We start from the raw sequence: 14,638 nt of genomic DNA, 5'->3' as shown, positions 1-14,638 counted from the left end.
ATCTAGGCCCCCACCTGCCCTTGGCCCTCCTACCCATGCTCAGATTTTGAGAGCATAAGGCTTCATTGTCCCAGTGCTGGCAGGGGCGGCCTCTCAATTCATCCTTGTCTTTAGTGGTTGGGAAATTCCCAGCCATGGGGGGCAGTAGGCAGGGGATGATACATCCCAGGTGTCCTATACCCCAACAGGAGGGACTCCGTAAAGTTAACTCCGAGGGATTCCCCCCATTGCCTAGAGCTGTCCAGGGCTGGACCTCAACCACCCTGCATCCCTGCGCAAGGAGAACCAGAGATTCAGTGCTCCTTGGCCGTGTGTCTTCCAGAGTTCTCCCAGCCTTAGAAGGCCCATCTTCCTGGCCCCACCCATAGGCAGCTACATCTATGAGGCTTAGGACCTTTAGATAGGCAGAGGACCCAGGCTCCTGCTCCCAGACCAAGCCATGGATCCCAGTATGAGGCAGGCTGTCTCCGGTCAGTGGGGACTGCCACGAGGCTCATCCACCACCCAGAGGGCCTGTCCCACTCCAAATAGTTGCTCAGACTACTGATGTGGTAGCAGACTATTTTTAACCCATTTTTTGGCGGGGTGGGTGGGGAAACAGCTGGGAAGAGAGAAAGACACAAGCTCTGAGAGTCAGAGAGATCTGAAGGATATAGGGAGACCCTGTGGGGAGAAACCAGTCCAGGCCTGCAGTCACTTCCCAACTCCCCTGGGCTGGAGCCCTCACCCCCAGCAGGTGGGTGGAGGCCTAGATGCCAAGAGCAGAAAGGGGAGGAGGCCCATTAGAACTGGAGCCTCTGAGGCTGCAGGAGCTTCCAAGACCTAGAATAACCCCTTGGCCGCATTCAGGGCAGCCCCGTAGCTGCTCCTGATTTCCTCCAGAAAATCTTCCTACTCCCCTCAGAATCGTCTCCCCCACCCACCCACCCAGAGTGCCAAGCCAGCTATTAAGCCTGGAGAATACAAGCCCTGACTCCAGCTACCTGGCCTGTGGCATGGCCAGCCAGATCCTAGCTGCCCTGGGGAGTCAGGAACAGGACAGCAGCTTCTCTTGGCTGAGTTCTGGGTCCTGGCCCACTCCCATGCAACTGACCTCAATCCTTGGGTCTGTTGCCCTAAAAGAAATCCCAGGGGACCTCATCCTTGCCGTGGGGCTGTGCATACCCCCAACCCCCCTTGAACACGGAGAGGGGAATCCAGCTCCCAGCAGCCTCCAAAGTGAAAAAGTGAAAGTCGCTCAGTCGTGTCTCTGTGACCCCATGGACTATACAGTCCATGGAACTCTCCAGGACAGAATACTGGAGTGGGTAGCCGTTCCGTTCTCCAGGGGATCTTCTTCCCAACCTAGGGATAGAAGCCAGGTCTCCTGCATTGCAGGCGGATTCTTTACCAGCTGAGCCACCAGGGAAGCCCGCACGCCCCCAAGGAGAGCCTCAAGTCAGCTGAGGTCTGTGTGCAGCTGTGTGACAGCAAGTACGTCCTTGGCTGCCAGCCAGTCAGCGCCTCAGTTAGCACAGAGACGGGCACTAGTGTTCAAGGGGGCAGAGGTCAAGGCTATGGATCTCTTTCTTTTCCCTGCTTTGATTTCCCCCTTGCAGGAGACGCAGCCTCACAGGTGATCTTATTTAAGAGAAAAATCACTTGTACATTCCTCGGTATTTATCCTGTTTTCTGACCTCATTGTGGGTGGAGGGAGTCAAGGCCTGAGTGGCTGATGCCTGAAGGGGCCTGAAGTCTCTTCTCCATCAACCCTACCCCCACCCCCATCCTCACCCAGGCTCAGCAGGCCCAGGAAGGTGGAAGGGCTTCCTGCAGCCACTTCCTCTATCTCTTGCTTCCCTGTGCCTGGTGGCTTCCCAAGTGATAATGGCTGCTGGGGATCCTAGAGCCCTGCAGAGTGGCCTGGACCTGGTGTTACAAGCATCCGGGGCTTCACGGAGAAAGGTGGGTAGTGAGTGATGAGGAAAAGTCCAGCAGGTGGCAAAGGGGAGGGCAGAGGGTACTGCCTTAGCTAAGTCCTGGCAAAGAAGCAGCTGCCACCTTCCAGAAATGGGGTAGCTGAAGTGCTGGCAGGGTTAGCCAGGGCTGAGCCAGGGAGGGGTGTGTGAATGCCTGGCTAAGAGCCTGGGATGTCCCCAGGCTGGAGGAGCTGGGGAAGCAGGGTAACTGCAGAGGGGAGGCACTGGGAGGAGATCTGGCAGAAAGACCATGGGGACCACCCCCAGGTGAAGGGGTCAGGCTTCAAGCTGCAGGGGAAGGAGGTGGGGCCTTGTTCTGTCTTAAAGGAGACAGAGGCCTCTCTGACTTGGGGCTCTCTGGAGGATGGAGGGTGTGGGCTTCTCGGCACTGGGTTGGAGACTTGTGGAGGAAGACTAAGGAATCCTAGGCAGCTGGGGAGGGAAGGAGGTTCAGGTGGAGGGTCAGAGTGTTGTCCTGGGGGCTGGAGGTGTGGGTAAAGGAAGAAAGAGGACAGAGACAGGAGAGAAATCAAGCCAGAGAAAGGGCCCTGTGAAGCTGGGCTGGAAGAGGCAGTGGTGAGTCTCCCTCAAGGTCCTCGGGCTTGCATGCCACAGGATGCCCAGCACTGAGATGGTAGCCAGAGTGCACACCTGTGTACCCTACCAAGTGGCAGACCTGCCTGGCCCACCCTTTACTACCAAGGGACAAGCGCGGAGAGGGGACTGAGAGGTTCAGTCTCCTCGTAGGCACACACAGCTGGTGGACAGCAGAATCAGAATTCAACCCAGTCACTCCCCGGCTACTATAGGGGTGGATTCCTGGGACAGGCTCCGGTCCACCTTTCCAGAGCAGCCTGAGCCCCCATCTGGCACTCCCTGGAGGCTCTCCACCACCACCCCCCGCCCTGCCCCCAACCTGAGGGAGGGAAGGTAGCTTTTATGTTAATGTATGTTAATGAGGATTGGGTGCCACCGGAGTCCACCCTGCTGCATTCCTGGCACCTCCTCCCCTGGGTTATGGAGGAGGAGAGAGGGAAGCCCCACCCCCAAGGCCCCTCGTCTCTCTCCCCACCCCTCTCCCCCCTGCTGGGCAACGAAGAAAACAGAAGTGAGTGAGGAGCTGTGATGTGGCTGGTGGGGGGGGCTCCCCCGTCCCGGAGGGGCTGACCTCAGCCAGGGAGGAATGTGCAGGAGGCGGAGGGCAGGGGCGGAGCGGGTGGGGGTAGGGCCCCAGCCAGAGGCCCAGGCTTCCCGGTGGCCCCTCCCTCAGCCCCTCCGCCCCTCCGCCCCAGCTCTGACAGGGCCCTCAGAAGGCAAGGAGGGAAAAAAAAAAATAAAAAAAAAATAAAAAAAAAAAAAAAAAAAAAAGAAGGCAAGGAGGGGAGGAGCTCCTCTTCCCGAAAAGGTGGGCCAAGGGGGGTTCCTCTGGGTGCCTGGACACCAGGCTGGGGGTGGGTGAGGGCAATGCCAGACAGACCTTCCCGGGAGATCCCCTGGCACGGCTAGCAGAGTGTCAGGGAAGTCAGGCCTCAGTTGGACTCTCCAGGGCCTGCTTTCCACTGCTTTTCCCCCCTTGCCTAAAGTCCTCCTCTGGGTAGCACGTCTTAGCCCCCACGTGGCCGGAAGAGGGAAAGGTCGAGCCAGCCGTTGGAGCCACCAGCCCTGATGGCTAAAGCAGGTGTGCGTGCAGAGCCAAGGCTCAACCCAGCCCAGGCTGGGCACCGAGAGGGTTGGCTGCAGTCTTCCATAAATGGATGTCCCACCCTAGCCCAGTCACACCACCGAGTCCAGGCAGGGTGCAAGGGGCACACCCAGCTGAGAGTGAGGACTGTGGAGGCAGGTGCTGGCACTTGGCACGACAATCCAGTTATTTCCAGAAGGAAAAACCAAGGCCCTAGCAGGCTATACTGCTGACAGGCAGCATCAGGCACCCACGCTGCCTCCCCTGGTTGGTTCAGTTCTGTCAAGACCCAGGCCCAGGCTGCGTGAATCCAGAATCCTTGGGGACTTCCAGAACCCAGTGTGACCCACTAACCCTAGAGGGCTGTCTCCATGAAGTCACTCCCTAGGGTCTGCATACTCTGGGACCCGGGACTGAGAAGCAGAAAGGAGACCTTGTGGGGATGGGGACAACCTGAGCTCTCACCCCTGGGGACCTCCCTGCTCCAGGGACATCTGGAAGCTGGAAGGCAATGCCAAGGACTCACATGGACTGGGGGACAGCCTGGTCCTTTTGGCTGGGGTTTGAGTCCCAGGATGTTGGAAAGATGGTGGGGAGGGGGGTCCTGATCTCATTATCCAATATGGACACTGGGTTACTGGGGGAGGGGCATGAAATAGAGCCTGGGACCCTGGGCCTAAAGAACTAAAAGCAATGGGGTCAGGTAGGGGGCACCGTGGGGTTGGGTGGGGACCTCAAAGGCACTTGCTGATCTTGGCTGCTTGGGTGGAAAATTGTAAACAGCCAAAGAATTTTGTTTGCTTGCATGGGGCCAGAGGAGGCTGCCCAGACCCAAAGCAAAAGAGCCTGGGAGGAGGGAGAGAGGCCACATGCTGGAAGTCCTGGGGCTCAGGCAGGGCTGCGTCCCCCAACTCCCCCTCCTGGAGGCCCCTGGTCATCCCACGGACGCCTACCCTTCACTGCCAACCAGCCAGCGAGACCAGGCCAGAGACACCAGGCCTGAGGCCCAGTTAAGAGAGGCAGGGCCCTCCCCAACCTGGCTGGGCATAGACACCTCTACTCTAGGAACTCGCAGGAGATGAGCAAAGAGAACCATGGCCTCCCTTGCAGACCCCCGAGGAGCTGCCAGTTAGCCTTGGGGAAAATGTAAGAGGATACATTTTGAGGGAACTGAGGGGTGGAAGAAGCCTACCCTCAAGCCCTGGTATGTTTACCCAGGTGGACCTGAGGACCCCCTTGGCCATGGTCGACACTCAGCTCCTCCAAGGAAGTACCCCTGACAGTATCAAGAGGGTGTGTCCCCCAGAGTCACCTTTAGGCCAAGGCCACAGACCCTTCCCAGTGGAGGTGTTGAGAAGCCCCCTCCTATCCTAATAGCCCCCTGGGGTATCTCACTCTGGTGAGGCAGACCTTGCCTGCCACCTACACCCTTGGAAGAAAGACAGTCCATGGACACGGCATAGAACATCCCTCACCTCCCAACACCACTGGTCAGGACTGATCTCTGAATGGGTCCGCACCCTGCAGTGCCAAAGTCAGACTTGTCTCCTGCCAACAGCCTGCCCCTAGAGAGCCCTCTTCTCCCACCCCACACTGGCCGTCATCAGAGCCGCTGCCAGCCAGGTGGCAGAAGTACTAAGTCGCTCAAGCCCTGCGGAAGGATGGGGGCTGGGTCTTGGGGGCCCATCAGATCTCCACTTGAAAACCCCTTCCCTGACCAGCCCTTCTCAGCAGGCTCCTGGGGACCCAGGTGGCAGCTGAGCCCCCTCATTCCCCGCCTCCAGCTCCCAGGCTGCGGAGGCACAGGTAAAAGAACCGAGTCCCTGGGTGTGCCCTGTCTGCCCGTTCCCTCCGCCGGCTGCACAGAGCTGCCAGGAGCTACGAGGTCTCTAGTGTTTCTTCCTTATTTGCCCAGACGGCCTGCCCCACTTCCAGGACCGCCGCGTGGGGCATCCTCCAGCCGTGAACCCCCACAGGGGAGGGGTCGGCCCTGCCAGCCCCTCCCTCGTGCCCGCTCCACTCTGGCCAGGCCACCAACTCCAGCCGGTCCGGCTGCCTGCCCAGTCACCCGACCCGCCCCGTAAACTTGACGGCGGGGCGGGCGCAGCTGGCTTGGTGGGGGCGGGGGCTGCTCCTTAAAGGAGACGTCAGAGGGTGCCCCGGGGCCCCTCGGCTTCTCCGACCTCCTCCGGGGTGAGAAGAGGCAGCGGGGTGAGGAGCCGCCGCTGCCGGAGCTCTCGGTGGAGTGTGGGGAGGCAGCCTGGAGTCCTGGGGTGCCGCAGACCTCCCGGGCCTAGAAGAGGCAGTGGCAAGTGTCAGTGGAAGGAAGGAGGGAGGTGGGAGTCCTGGGGTGGGAGGGGTCTGGAAGCGGCGGCGGCGGAGCTAGGGGGGTGGTTTGGGGAGCGCGGTTTGGAAGGAACGTGCCCCAGCAGCTGCACCCCTCGCTTGATTGTGCCCCAGGACCTTGCCCCGTGCCAGGGCTTCTGTCCCCGGCACCTGCCCAGCCAGCTTCTGGGAAGGAGGGTGGGCACTGCAGCCAGAGCCTGGCCCCATGTGAGGGGTCCAGGGAAGAAGGACTCTGGCTCACAGAAGTGGTGGGGCTCAAAGATGGGGAAACCCTTGTAGGCAAAGACGGGATGGAGAGGCTGAGGGAGATGCAAGAGGCTGAGAGGGAAGGACAGCTCCCCCGAGCTGGGGGGTGAGAGGCTGCCCCAGGCCCTTGGCTCTCCCCTCTTGGTTCCTCTTGGGTCTGAAGTCTGAGATCACAGCATTTCTGTGTGTGATCGGCCCCTCCTGCCCTCCCTCCGGGGTGGGGAGAGAGAGGTCCAGCGTAAAGCTGGGACTGCCGGGTCCAAGTGGGCGCAGCTCCCAAATCAGAAACTGAGGTGTCTGCCCAGCCCCGGGTCTCCCAGCTGGCTACTTCTCCCTCTGAGAACTGGGCTTCCGGGGTGTCTCAGAGTTGAAGCAGTGATGGACACTGCAGTTATATTTGCTCACCTGCATATCCAGAGAGATGTGTACGCTTGCGCATACATCCATACACACACGTGTGACACACATGTACATGCTTACAAACGGCACACCCCTGATATGTACATTCTGTGTACACATGTGTACACCCCGATGTGTACATCCTGCCTACACACACATTCATATCACACCTATGTGTCTCATATATGCCAGATGGTCTCACATAGGTATGCGCAGATATGCATGCAGACACACACAATACACAGATGCTCAATACAGCTACAAAAAGGACCCACAGAAGCACATTCATGCTCACAGGCACCCACACCATTGGCTCCTGCTCCAAAGGTGCCTCTGTCTCTCTGAGGACCCGTGGGTGCAGAGCCTCCTGCAGAGACATGACCCCCTCCTGTTACACTCTTGTTACACTCATACCCATGACAGGCTCGTTTTGCTCGTTGCACTTGGCACCTCTGTAGGGACTGCAAGCAACCCGAATCCTCGTTGGTCCTCTGCCTCCTTCTGCACGGGGGACCTTGCCTGTGTGCCCTAATGCCCCTAGCCCCAGTCCCCGGCTGGCATGAAGTAGGCGCACTGACTCGGTGAATTAATGCCTGTGGGTGTGTATACAGGAGGGCGGGTTCCTGGCGAGGGTGACGTGGTGGGGCGGGCGCCTGCCAGTGTGGGGTTGACCCTGAGGGTGTGCCCAGCGTGGGTGTGTCTGTGATTGTGGCCAGACAGGGCACCCAGCGAGGGAGAGGAGGTCTCGGAAGTGGAATGCGACCCCCCAGCCTCTTTCCCTAGGGGCTGTAATCTGATCCCTGGGGACTACCCCCCCCCCCAGCCTCCCGCCCTCGCCCCTTGCTGCAACTCCTTCTCCTCCAGATCCCGGGGCAGAGTCCAGGGCGGCTCAAGGCTCCTCCACACGCGCCCGCTGAACCCTGAGCTCCCTGAGCCGCGGGGATGGGGCGGGCCGAGGCTGCCGCCATGATCCTGGGCCTGGCCCTGCTCTGGGTGGCAGGGCTGGGGGGTGCTGCCCCCAGCACCCCACGCCTTCGCCTCTCCTTCCAAGGTAGGTGCACCTGGCAGGCGGGAGGGCCCAGCTCAGGGTGGGCAAGGAGAGGGGCCCAGGGTGGGTAGGGGGCATTGTGTTTGCTGTCACCCTTGTGTGTGTGCCACCCAGGCCCGGATTGGGGGGCACGCTCAGGCCATCTCCAGTTAACCCTCTCCTGGCCTCAGTCCCCAAGCTCTCTGCCCACATTCTCCTCATGCTTTCCCAGGAAGACCCCTTCTGTCCCCATGGCAACAGATCCTGCCTCCGCTCCATCCCCTGCTCCCAAGAAGGTTGAGGTGGGGGAAGCCATCAGAGGCGCCTTCCCACCCCCTCTACACAAGGGTAGTAACTAGGCAGTGGCATCATACTGAACCCGGGCTGGTGGTAGAGAACCCTTAGCCCGACTTTGGGGTCGGAGTTCTGGCTGTCCCAACCTGCAGCCCTACCCCAGAACCCTTGCCTCCCTGTGCGCCTGCCTGGAGACACTGCTTGTCTGAGCATGCCCTGGAAGCTCCACCTGCTTCCCCTATGGGAGTGGGGTGGGGGGGCACTGCACTGCCCACCCTGGCAGCTCGGCCGGCACCTGGGTGGGCCTGTCCTCCCGAGTTGTAAACTCACACGCAGTAAATCCACTTGTGTGTGGGCCAGGTCACACGTACAACCTTGGCCTGGAGGAAGCTTCTAGCATGACTGGCGAATCCTCAGTGATGTCCCCACCCTGCAGAGCTCCAGGCCCGACATGGTCTCCGGACCTTCAGGCTGGAGAGGACCTGCTGCTATGAAGCGCTGCTGCTCGATGAGGAGCGTGGGCGCCTGTTTGTGGGCGCCGAGAACCATGTGGCCTCCCTCAGCCTGGACAACATCAGCAAGAGGGCCAAGAAGGTGCCAGAAACCCCACCACCACCCAGCCTCAGCACGGCCCCCCCAGGAAAGAGCCCTGGGGAGGTTGGGTCCCCTGAGTGGACACCCTCAGCTTAGAGACGTGCCCTGTGTTCGCCCTCCCGCACCCTCCCCATAGCTGGCCTGGCCGGCCCGAGTGGAATGGCGAGAGGAGTGCAACTGGGCCGGGAAGGACATTGGCGTGAGTGTTGGCTGCCCGGGTGGGAGTGGGGGGGGTCAGCCCCTCACTCTAGCGATGGGCACTGCTAAAACAGAGGGCCGCCTGTTCTGGCTGGGATTGGGGGCAGGAGGGTCGAGGTGGCTGAAGTCTGGAGGTAGTGAGTCAGGGTGGGGGGCTCATGTGATTCTTCTTGGAGGCCTCTGAGTCACGGGGGACAATGCAGGCCTCTGCTTCCCCATGAACCCATTCTGGGGAGAGGTGAGAGGGCCGGGCTGGTCACCAAGGGCACCCGGGTCCGTGTCGCCCATGTTAGTACTTGCCTGGGCTGATGCACCAAAGAAGAAGGGGTGGGGGCACTGCTGGTGAGCGGGGACTCCTTCAGGCCACCTCCCTGAGGGAGGCCTCCTTGTTCCTGACCCTGCCTGCCTGCGTGCTAGACCGAGTGCATGAATTTTGTGAAGCTGCTCCATGCCTACAACCACACCCACTTGCTGGCCTGTGGCACAGGGGCCTTCCACCCAATCTGTGCATTTGTGGAGGTGGGCCAGCGGCTGGAGGTAAGGCTGGATCTGGTCAGGGAGGGAGGTAGGGAGGATAAGGAAGGAGGAAGGGCCTGCACTAGTAACTCCCCGCTGCCTCCCAGGAGCCCATGCTCCGGCTGGACCCTCGAAGGCTGGAGGATGGCAAGGGCAAGAGTCCTTATGACCCCAGGCATCGGGCTGCCTCCGTGCTGGTGGGTGAGTCCAAAGGCTGGGACCCCAGGAGAGCTCCTCCTGGAAACCGCCCCGCCCCCAGCCAGAGACTCTAGCATCTTGTAAAGTCCCAAGACCCTTCCATAGAACCCCAGGGATCCCCCATAGCCTCACTGACTCCCCAAGAGCCCCCAGAGCTCCCCCAACCTACCATATGAGCCTTTGGCTTCACTCAGCATCCTTGCCATGTCTACAGGGGAAGAGCTGTACTCGGGGGTAGCCGCGGACCTCATGGGCCGGGACTTCACCATATTCCGCAGTCTGGGCCAGCGTCCAAGTCTCCGGACAGAGCCGCATGACTCCCGCTGGCTCAATGGTGAAAGGCTGGGGAGGGTACTGTTGGGAGGGGGCCCTCATCTCCAACAGAGCAGGTGCTGAATAAGGCACCTGCTTTCCAGATGCCTATCCTGGGTCAAGCCCTGCTCTCAGTACTGGGTCAGAGGGCGAGACAAGATAGGTGTGACCCATGCCCTTGTTGAGTTCAGACCTCAGAAGATCAGTTCCAATGGCCAGGAGATACAGTGAGAGAACAGAGAGAAGGGAAGAGGAGACTAGGTGGGAGTGGGAGTGGTAGTGGGAGGGTTGGGGACAGGAAGCCACTCTGCTGAAAAGAGGAATGAGCTAATTCCCAGAATACAGCAGGATTTCGGGAAGAGCATTTCAGGCAGAGGGAATGATGAGTGCAAAGGCCCTGGGGACAGGAACAAGCCAAGGAACAGACTCATGAAGGGAGCAATGATAAGGGGCCTGCCCTGTCAGGAAACGGTAGGGCCAGAGTACATTATTCTAAGTGAGGGGACCCAGTGGAGTATTTGAAGCAGGAGTCGGGGCATCTGCTTCCTGCTAGAGAGGAAGATTCATAAGTGAAGGCAAAACCCAGATACCCAGGATCACTCCTTTCTTGGTGCACTGGCATGGAGAATTGCCAGGGGAGAGGTGAGAGGCCCGCCACTGGCCAAGGTCACCTGCCTGTGAGCCCAGGTAGCCACGGTCTCTGCTGCCCTCTCGTGGCTGCTTCTTGACCCACAGGCCCTCATCTTTTTGATTCTGTCCTGGGGAGCCCATCGAACTTGCTTCTGGAGGTGTGTGGGCTGGGGGTTTAGTTGCTGCCCTGAGGGCTTCTGCTGGCTTAAAGAGAAGGGGAGGCAGGGCCGGGACCTCACTGACCCCTCGCCTCCTGCTGTGGCCAGAGCCCAAGTTTATCAAGGTCTTTTGGATCCCGGAGAGTGAGAACCCAGATGATGACAAGATCTACTTCTTCTTCCGTGAGTCGGCGGTGGAGGCCACGCCGGCACTGGGACGTCTGTCTGTGTCCCGCGTTGGCCAGATCTGCAGGGTGAGGCCTTCCTGGGCCACATTCAGGGATTCTACCACCGCCCCTTTGCCTGTCGGGGCCTCACCCTCATCCCCTCCTACTGACCCCTGCAGAACGACGTGGGTGGCCAGCGCAGCCTGGTCAACAAGTGGACAACATTCCTGAAGGCGCGGCTGGTGTGCTCAGTGCCCGGTGCCGAGGGTGATACGAACTTTGACCAGCTCCGTAAGTGTCAGGAGTGGAGGATGGGGTGGGGGGCAGTGAATGCAGGGGCATAGAGCCTGTAGCCTGGCTCTGCACCCTCCCCCAACGTGGTCCCTTCCCTACAGAGGACGTGTTCCTGTTGTCCTCGCGAGATCGCTGGACCCCACTGCTGTACGCTGTCTTCTCCACATCCAGGTGAGGTGTGGGAGGCAGTGGACAGGGTGGCCCGGGCTCCACTGGAGCCCTTCGCTCCACTGACATCTCCACCTGCAGCAGCATCTTCCAGGGTTCTGCCGTGTGCGTGTACAGCATGAATGATGTACGCCGGGCCTTCCTGGGACCCTTTGCACACAAGGAGGGGCCCATGCACCAGTGGGTGTCCTACCAGGGACGTGTCCCCTACCCCCGACCTGGCATGGTGCGTAGCCCAGGGACTGCCACCACAACCCAGTTAACCTGCAGGGTGGAGGAGTCAGCCTGGGGTCTTCTTGGTGAATGTGGTTTCTTCCTTTTTTTTTTTTAAATGGGTGGGAAAACATCCTCTTCATCAGACAGGGTTCCCCAGGGGAAGGTCATCAGTCCCCCTCAGATTCCCAGGGCAGGGCTCTGTCCAATACCTGCCCCCTCATACACACACTCCAGGTTTTGGGAGGTCTGCTGTGGAGGGCTGCCCACCCGGCCTTCTTATCCACATCCTTGTCATGCCTCCTCCCCACCTCCCAGTGCCCCAGCAAGACTTTCGGCACCTTCAGTTCCACCAAGGACTTTCCTGATGATGTCATCCAGTTTGCCCGGAACCACCCCCTCATGTATAATTCAGTCCTGCCCATCGGTGGGCGCCCTCTCTTCCAACAAGTGGGTGCCGGGTACACCTTCACCCAGATCACTGCGGACCGTGTCGCAGCTGCTGATGGATACTACGATGTCCTCTTCATCGGCACAGGTCAGAGTCCTGCTATGACCACCCACAAAACCCAGCGCAGGCTCTTTGGCCTGTTAGTGGAATTTCCCTGCGTTCAGACCCATCTCTGTATGTTTCCCGGGGCCGTGTCCCCCATCTCCTTCTGGATGATGCTCTGACTGCTCCAACCCACATTCTTTACCTCTCCAGCCATGCTGTGGGTGGAGGCATTGGAGGCAAGGAGACCCCTGGCCCTAGCTGTAAGGGGGCACAAGGATTCACCCACCCTTTTCATCCCTGCAGATGCAGGCTCAGTGCTGAAGGTGATCTCCGTCCCCAAGGGCGGCCGGCCGAATGCCGAGGGGCTGCTCCTGGAGGAATTACACATGTTTGAGGTGAGGCCTAGCCCCCACTGCCTGGGGAACCCCCACCCCACGGAGCCATGATCTCAGAGCCCCTCCTCCCTCTCAGGACTCAGCTGCTGTCACCAGCATGCAAATCTCCTCCAAGAGGGTAAGTGACCAGAGTGCTTGGGGGTGGAATGGACCCAAAGTGTTCCCAGGTGCCCCGACTCCCATTCTTTTGGTAATGATAAGCCACAATTTTCGCTTCGAGGACAGGCTCTGCCCTCACTAGACTCTGTGACTTGAGACCCCAGTGTTCCCTTTTGTCAAGTTGGGGGAAGGGATCCCTGACCTATGGGAGGTGGGCACTGGGCCTCCCTCGGTCAGCCTGGAGCCCTTATTCCCCTAGCACCAACTGTATGTAGCCTCTCGGAGCGGGGTGGCCCAGATCCCGTTGCACCGCTGCGCTGCCCACGGCCGTGCTTGTGCCGAATGCTGCCTGGCACGTGACCCCTACTGTGCCTGGGATGGGGCCAAGTGCACTCGCTTCCAGCCCAGTGCCAAGAGGTGAGCAGGGTCAAGGACGCGCTGCCTGGAGGGAGTCTTTATCCATCCCTGGCTAAGAGACGGGCTCACCGAGGCTCTAATGTCCCCCGATCCCCAGGCGGTTCCGACGGCAGGACGTAAGGAACGGCGACCCCAGCACACTGTGCTCCGGGGGTGAGTGTCTCAGCCGCTCCCATCCCTCGGCGCTTAAAGACTTCCCCACCCTGTCCTGCTTTGCCTGAGTCTGACATTCCCTTTGCCCCCAGACTCATCCCACCCTGCGCTGCTGGAGCAGAAGGTGCTGGGTGTGGAGGGAGGTAGCGCCTTCCTGGAGTGTGAGCCCCGCTCGCTGCAGGCGCACGTGGAGTGGACCTTCCAGCGCGCGGGGGAGTCGGCCTACGCTCAGGTGAGCCTCCCCCCACGCCCTCCCCAAACAGGCCCTGTTCCAACCCTAACGTCCAGAAAGTGCCAGCCCTGATTAATGAGGCCCTTGGCCCGCTCCGCACGCAAGTCTAGATGCGATCCAGCCCCGCCCAGTGAGTCTCAGCCCAATCAGACCCCTATTGCCCAATTTGGTCCCTGGCCCTCACTCCGCATCCAGGTCAGGCCGCATTCCTCTAACTAGGCGCCTGACATCCCCGCCCCATCGGAGAGAAGCCCCGCCCTTACCCCGCCCACTGAGGTCTCCGACCCGCCCCCACGTGCAGATAAGCCCCGCTCCCGCCCGTTCCTTTAAATTCTCGCCTCCGGCTAATCCATCAGCAGGTGCCTGTGGAGGAGCGAGCGGAGCGCACGAGGAGGGGGTTGCTGCTGCGCGGGCTGCGGCGTGGGGACTCTGGCGTGTACCTGTGTGCAGCGGTGGAGCAGGGCTTTTCGCAGCCACTGCGTCGCCTGGCGCTGCACGTGCTGAGTGCAGCACAGGCTGAAAGACTGACCCGGACCGAGGATACTGCGCCAGTCGCCCCGCCGGGCCCCAAACTCTGGTACCGGGACTTTCTGCAGCTGGTGGAGCCCGGCGGCGGCGGTGGTGCGAACTCCCTGCGAATGTGTCGCCCGCAGCCCGCGACGCGCCCACAGGTCCCTGAGTCACGGAGGAAGGGCCGCAACCGGAGGACACACGCCCCAGAGCTGCGGGCTGAGCGGGGCCCGCGCAGCGCAGCAGACTGGTGACTTGGCTGTCCCCACGCTGGGGGCTGGGGAGGAGGCGGCAGGAGGGAGAGGGGGCGCTCAGACCCTGGGAGACGGCTAGGAGCCTGGCGTTCCCCGATGGAGGGAAGACACCGACCGACAGGCCCTGGCCAAGGGGCAGCCATGCTGGCTTATTTATTAACAAGAGGATAACCCTTGAATGTAACCCCGATAGGGGCGGCCCAGGCTGGGCACAGGGTCCGGCTGGTCGGGAGGCGGCAGAGAAGCAGAGTTCCCCGAACACTTGGGTGGGAGAGGTGCCCGGAATGCCCACCCTGGGGGAAGGACCACCTCTTTGGGCAACGGGCAGAAAGCTGTGAACAGACTGGGTGGGTGGGGTGGGGCAGGGCAGGCCAACTGTACTAATGCAATAAACACATTTTCAGCCAAAGCTGGAATGGCCCCAGCAGACAATCGCTGGTCTTAGTGTTACCGACCCAGGTTCTTGGACTCTTTCATCAATAGCAGTTGATAAGAGGCCAGATGAGAAATTCAGGCAAGGCTTCACTGGGACTCATGCCGCAGAACAAGGGAGTGAAAATAAGCCACAGGTGCCCAGCAAGCAACAGGTGCTCTCAGTTGCTTGCAGGGAGGAGGGCAGGAGGGGCGAGTTGGTTCCTTAAATGGGGTGAGGGTAGGGTCAGATCCATGGTTCAGGCAGTAGG

At 60.4% G+C, this 14,638-nt stretch overlaps 1 protein-coding gene across 6 annotated transcripts; it reads left to right on the top strand.

Annotated features, from left to right (window-relative positions):
• The first annotated feature begins 5,733 nt into the window (after positions 1-5,733).
• Positions 5,734-14,387, top strand: SEMA3B (semaphorin 3B). 6 transcript variants are annotated; one of them, XM_081525414.1, is made up of 18 exons: positions 5,734-5,953; positions 7,495-7,681; positions 8,388-8,545; positions 8,682-8,744; positions 9,161-9,280; positions 9,367-9,460; positions 9,672-9,791; positions 10,666-10,811; positions 10,904-11,015; positions 11,120-11,189; positions 11,271-11,412; positions 11,718-11,937; positions 12,199-12,290; positions 12,367-12,408; positions 12,649-12,806; positions 12,904-12,959; positions 13,052-13,191; positions 13,551-14,387. In XM_081525414.1, the coding sequence occupies exons 2-18, from the start codon at positions 7,573-7,575 to the stop codon at positions 13,953-13,955; spliced, it is 2,247 nt and encodes a 748-aa protein (XP_081381540.1). In that variant the 5' UTR covers positions 5,734-5,953; positions 7,495-7,572; the 3' UTR covers positions 13,956-14,387. The 6 variants fall into 6 exon arrangements, with proteins under 6 accessions (XP_081381540.1, XP_081381538.1, XP_081381536.1 ...); XM_081525412.1 differs by having other exon boundaries at positions 5,735-5,953; positions 11,268-11,412; XM_081525410.1 differs by having other exon boundaries at positions 5,777-5,953; positions 11,268-11,412; positions 13,548-14,387.
• The last annotated feature ends 251 nt before the right edge of the window (positions 14,388-14,638 follow it).

This window comes from Giraffa tippelskirchi, chromosome 9, assembly GCF_054371585.1.
Source record: "Giraffa tippelskirchi isolate mGirTip1 chromosome 9, T2T-mGirTip1v1.2.pri, whole genome shotgun sequence".
In the NCBI taxonomy this organism is placed as follows: Eukaryota; Metazoa; Chordata; class Mammalia; order Artiodactyla; family Giraffidae; genus Giraffa; species Giraffa tippelskirchi.
This window is presented reverse-complemented; position numbering and strand designations above follow the sequence as displayed.

Bases quoted from the DNA above. Each gene is read 5' to 3' on its own strand.
- SEMA3B (XM_081525410.1), top strand. From the start codon at position 7,573: ATGGGGCGGGCCGAGGCTGCCGCCATGATCCTGGGCCTGGCCCTGCTC. The intron at 9,792-10,665 runs GTGAAAGGCTGG...TGCTGTGGCCAG, and splicing joins TGACTCCCGCTGGCTCAATG to AGCCCAAGTTTATCAAGGTC. The intron at 10,812-10,903 runs GTGAGGCCTTCC...TGACCCCTGCAG, and splicing joins GCGTTGGCCAGATCTGCAGG to AACGACGTGGGTGGCCAGCG.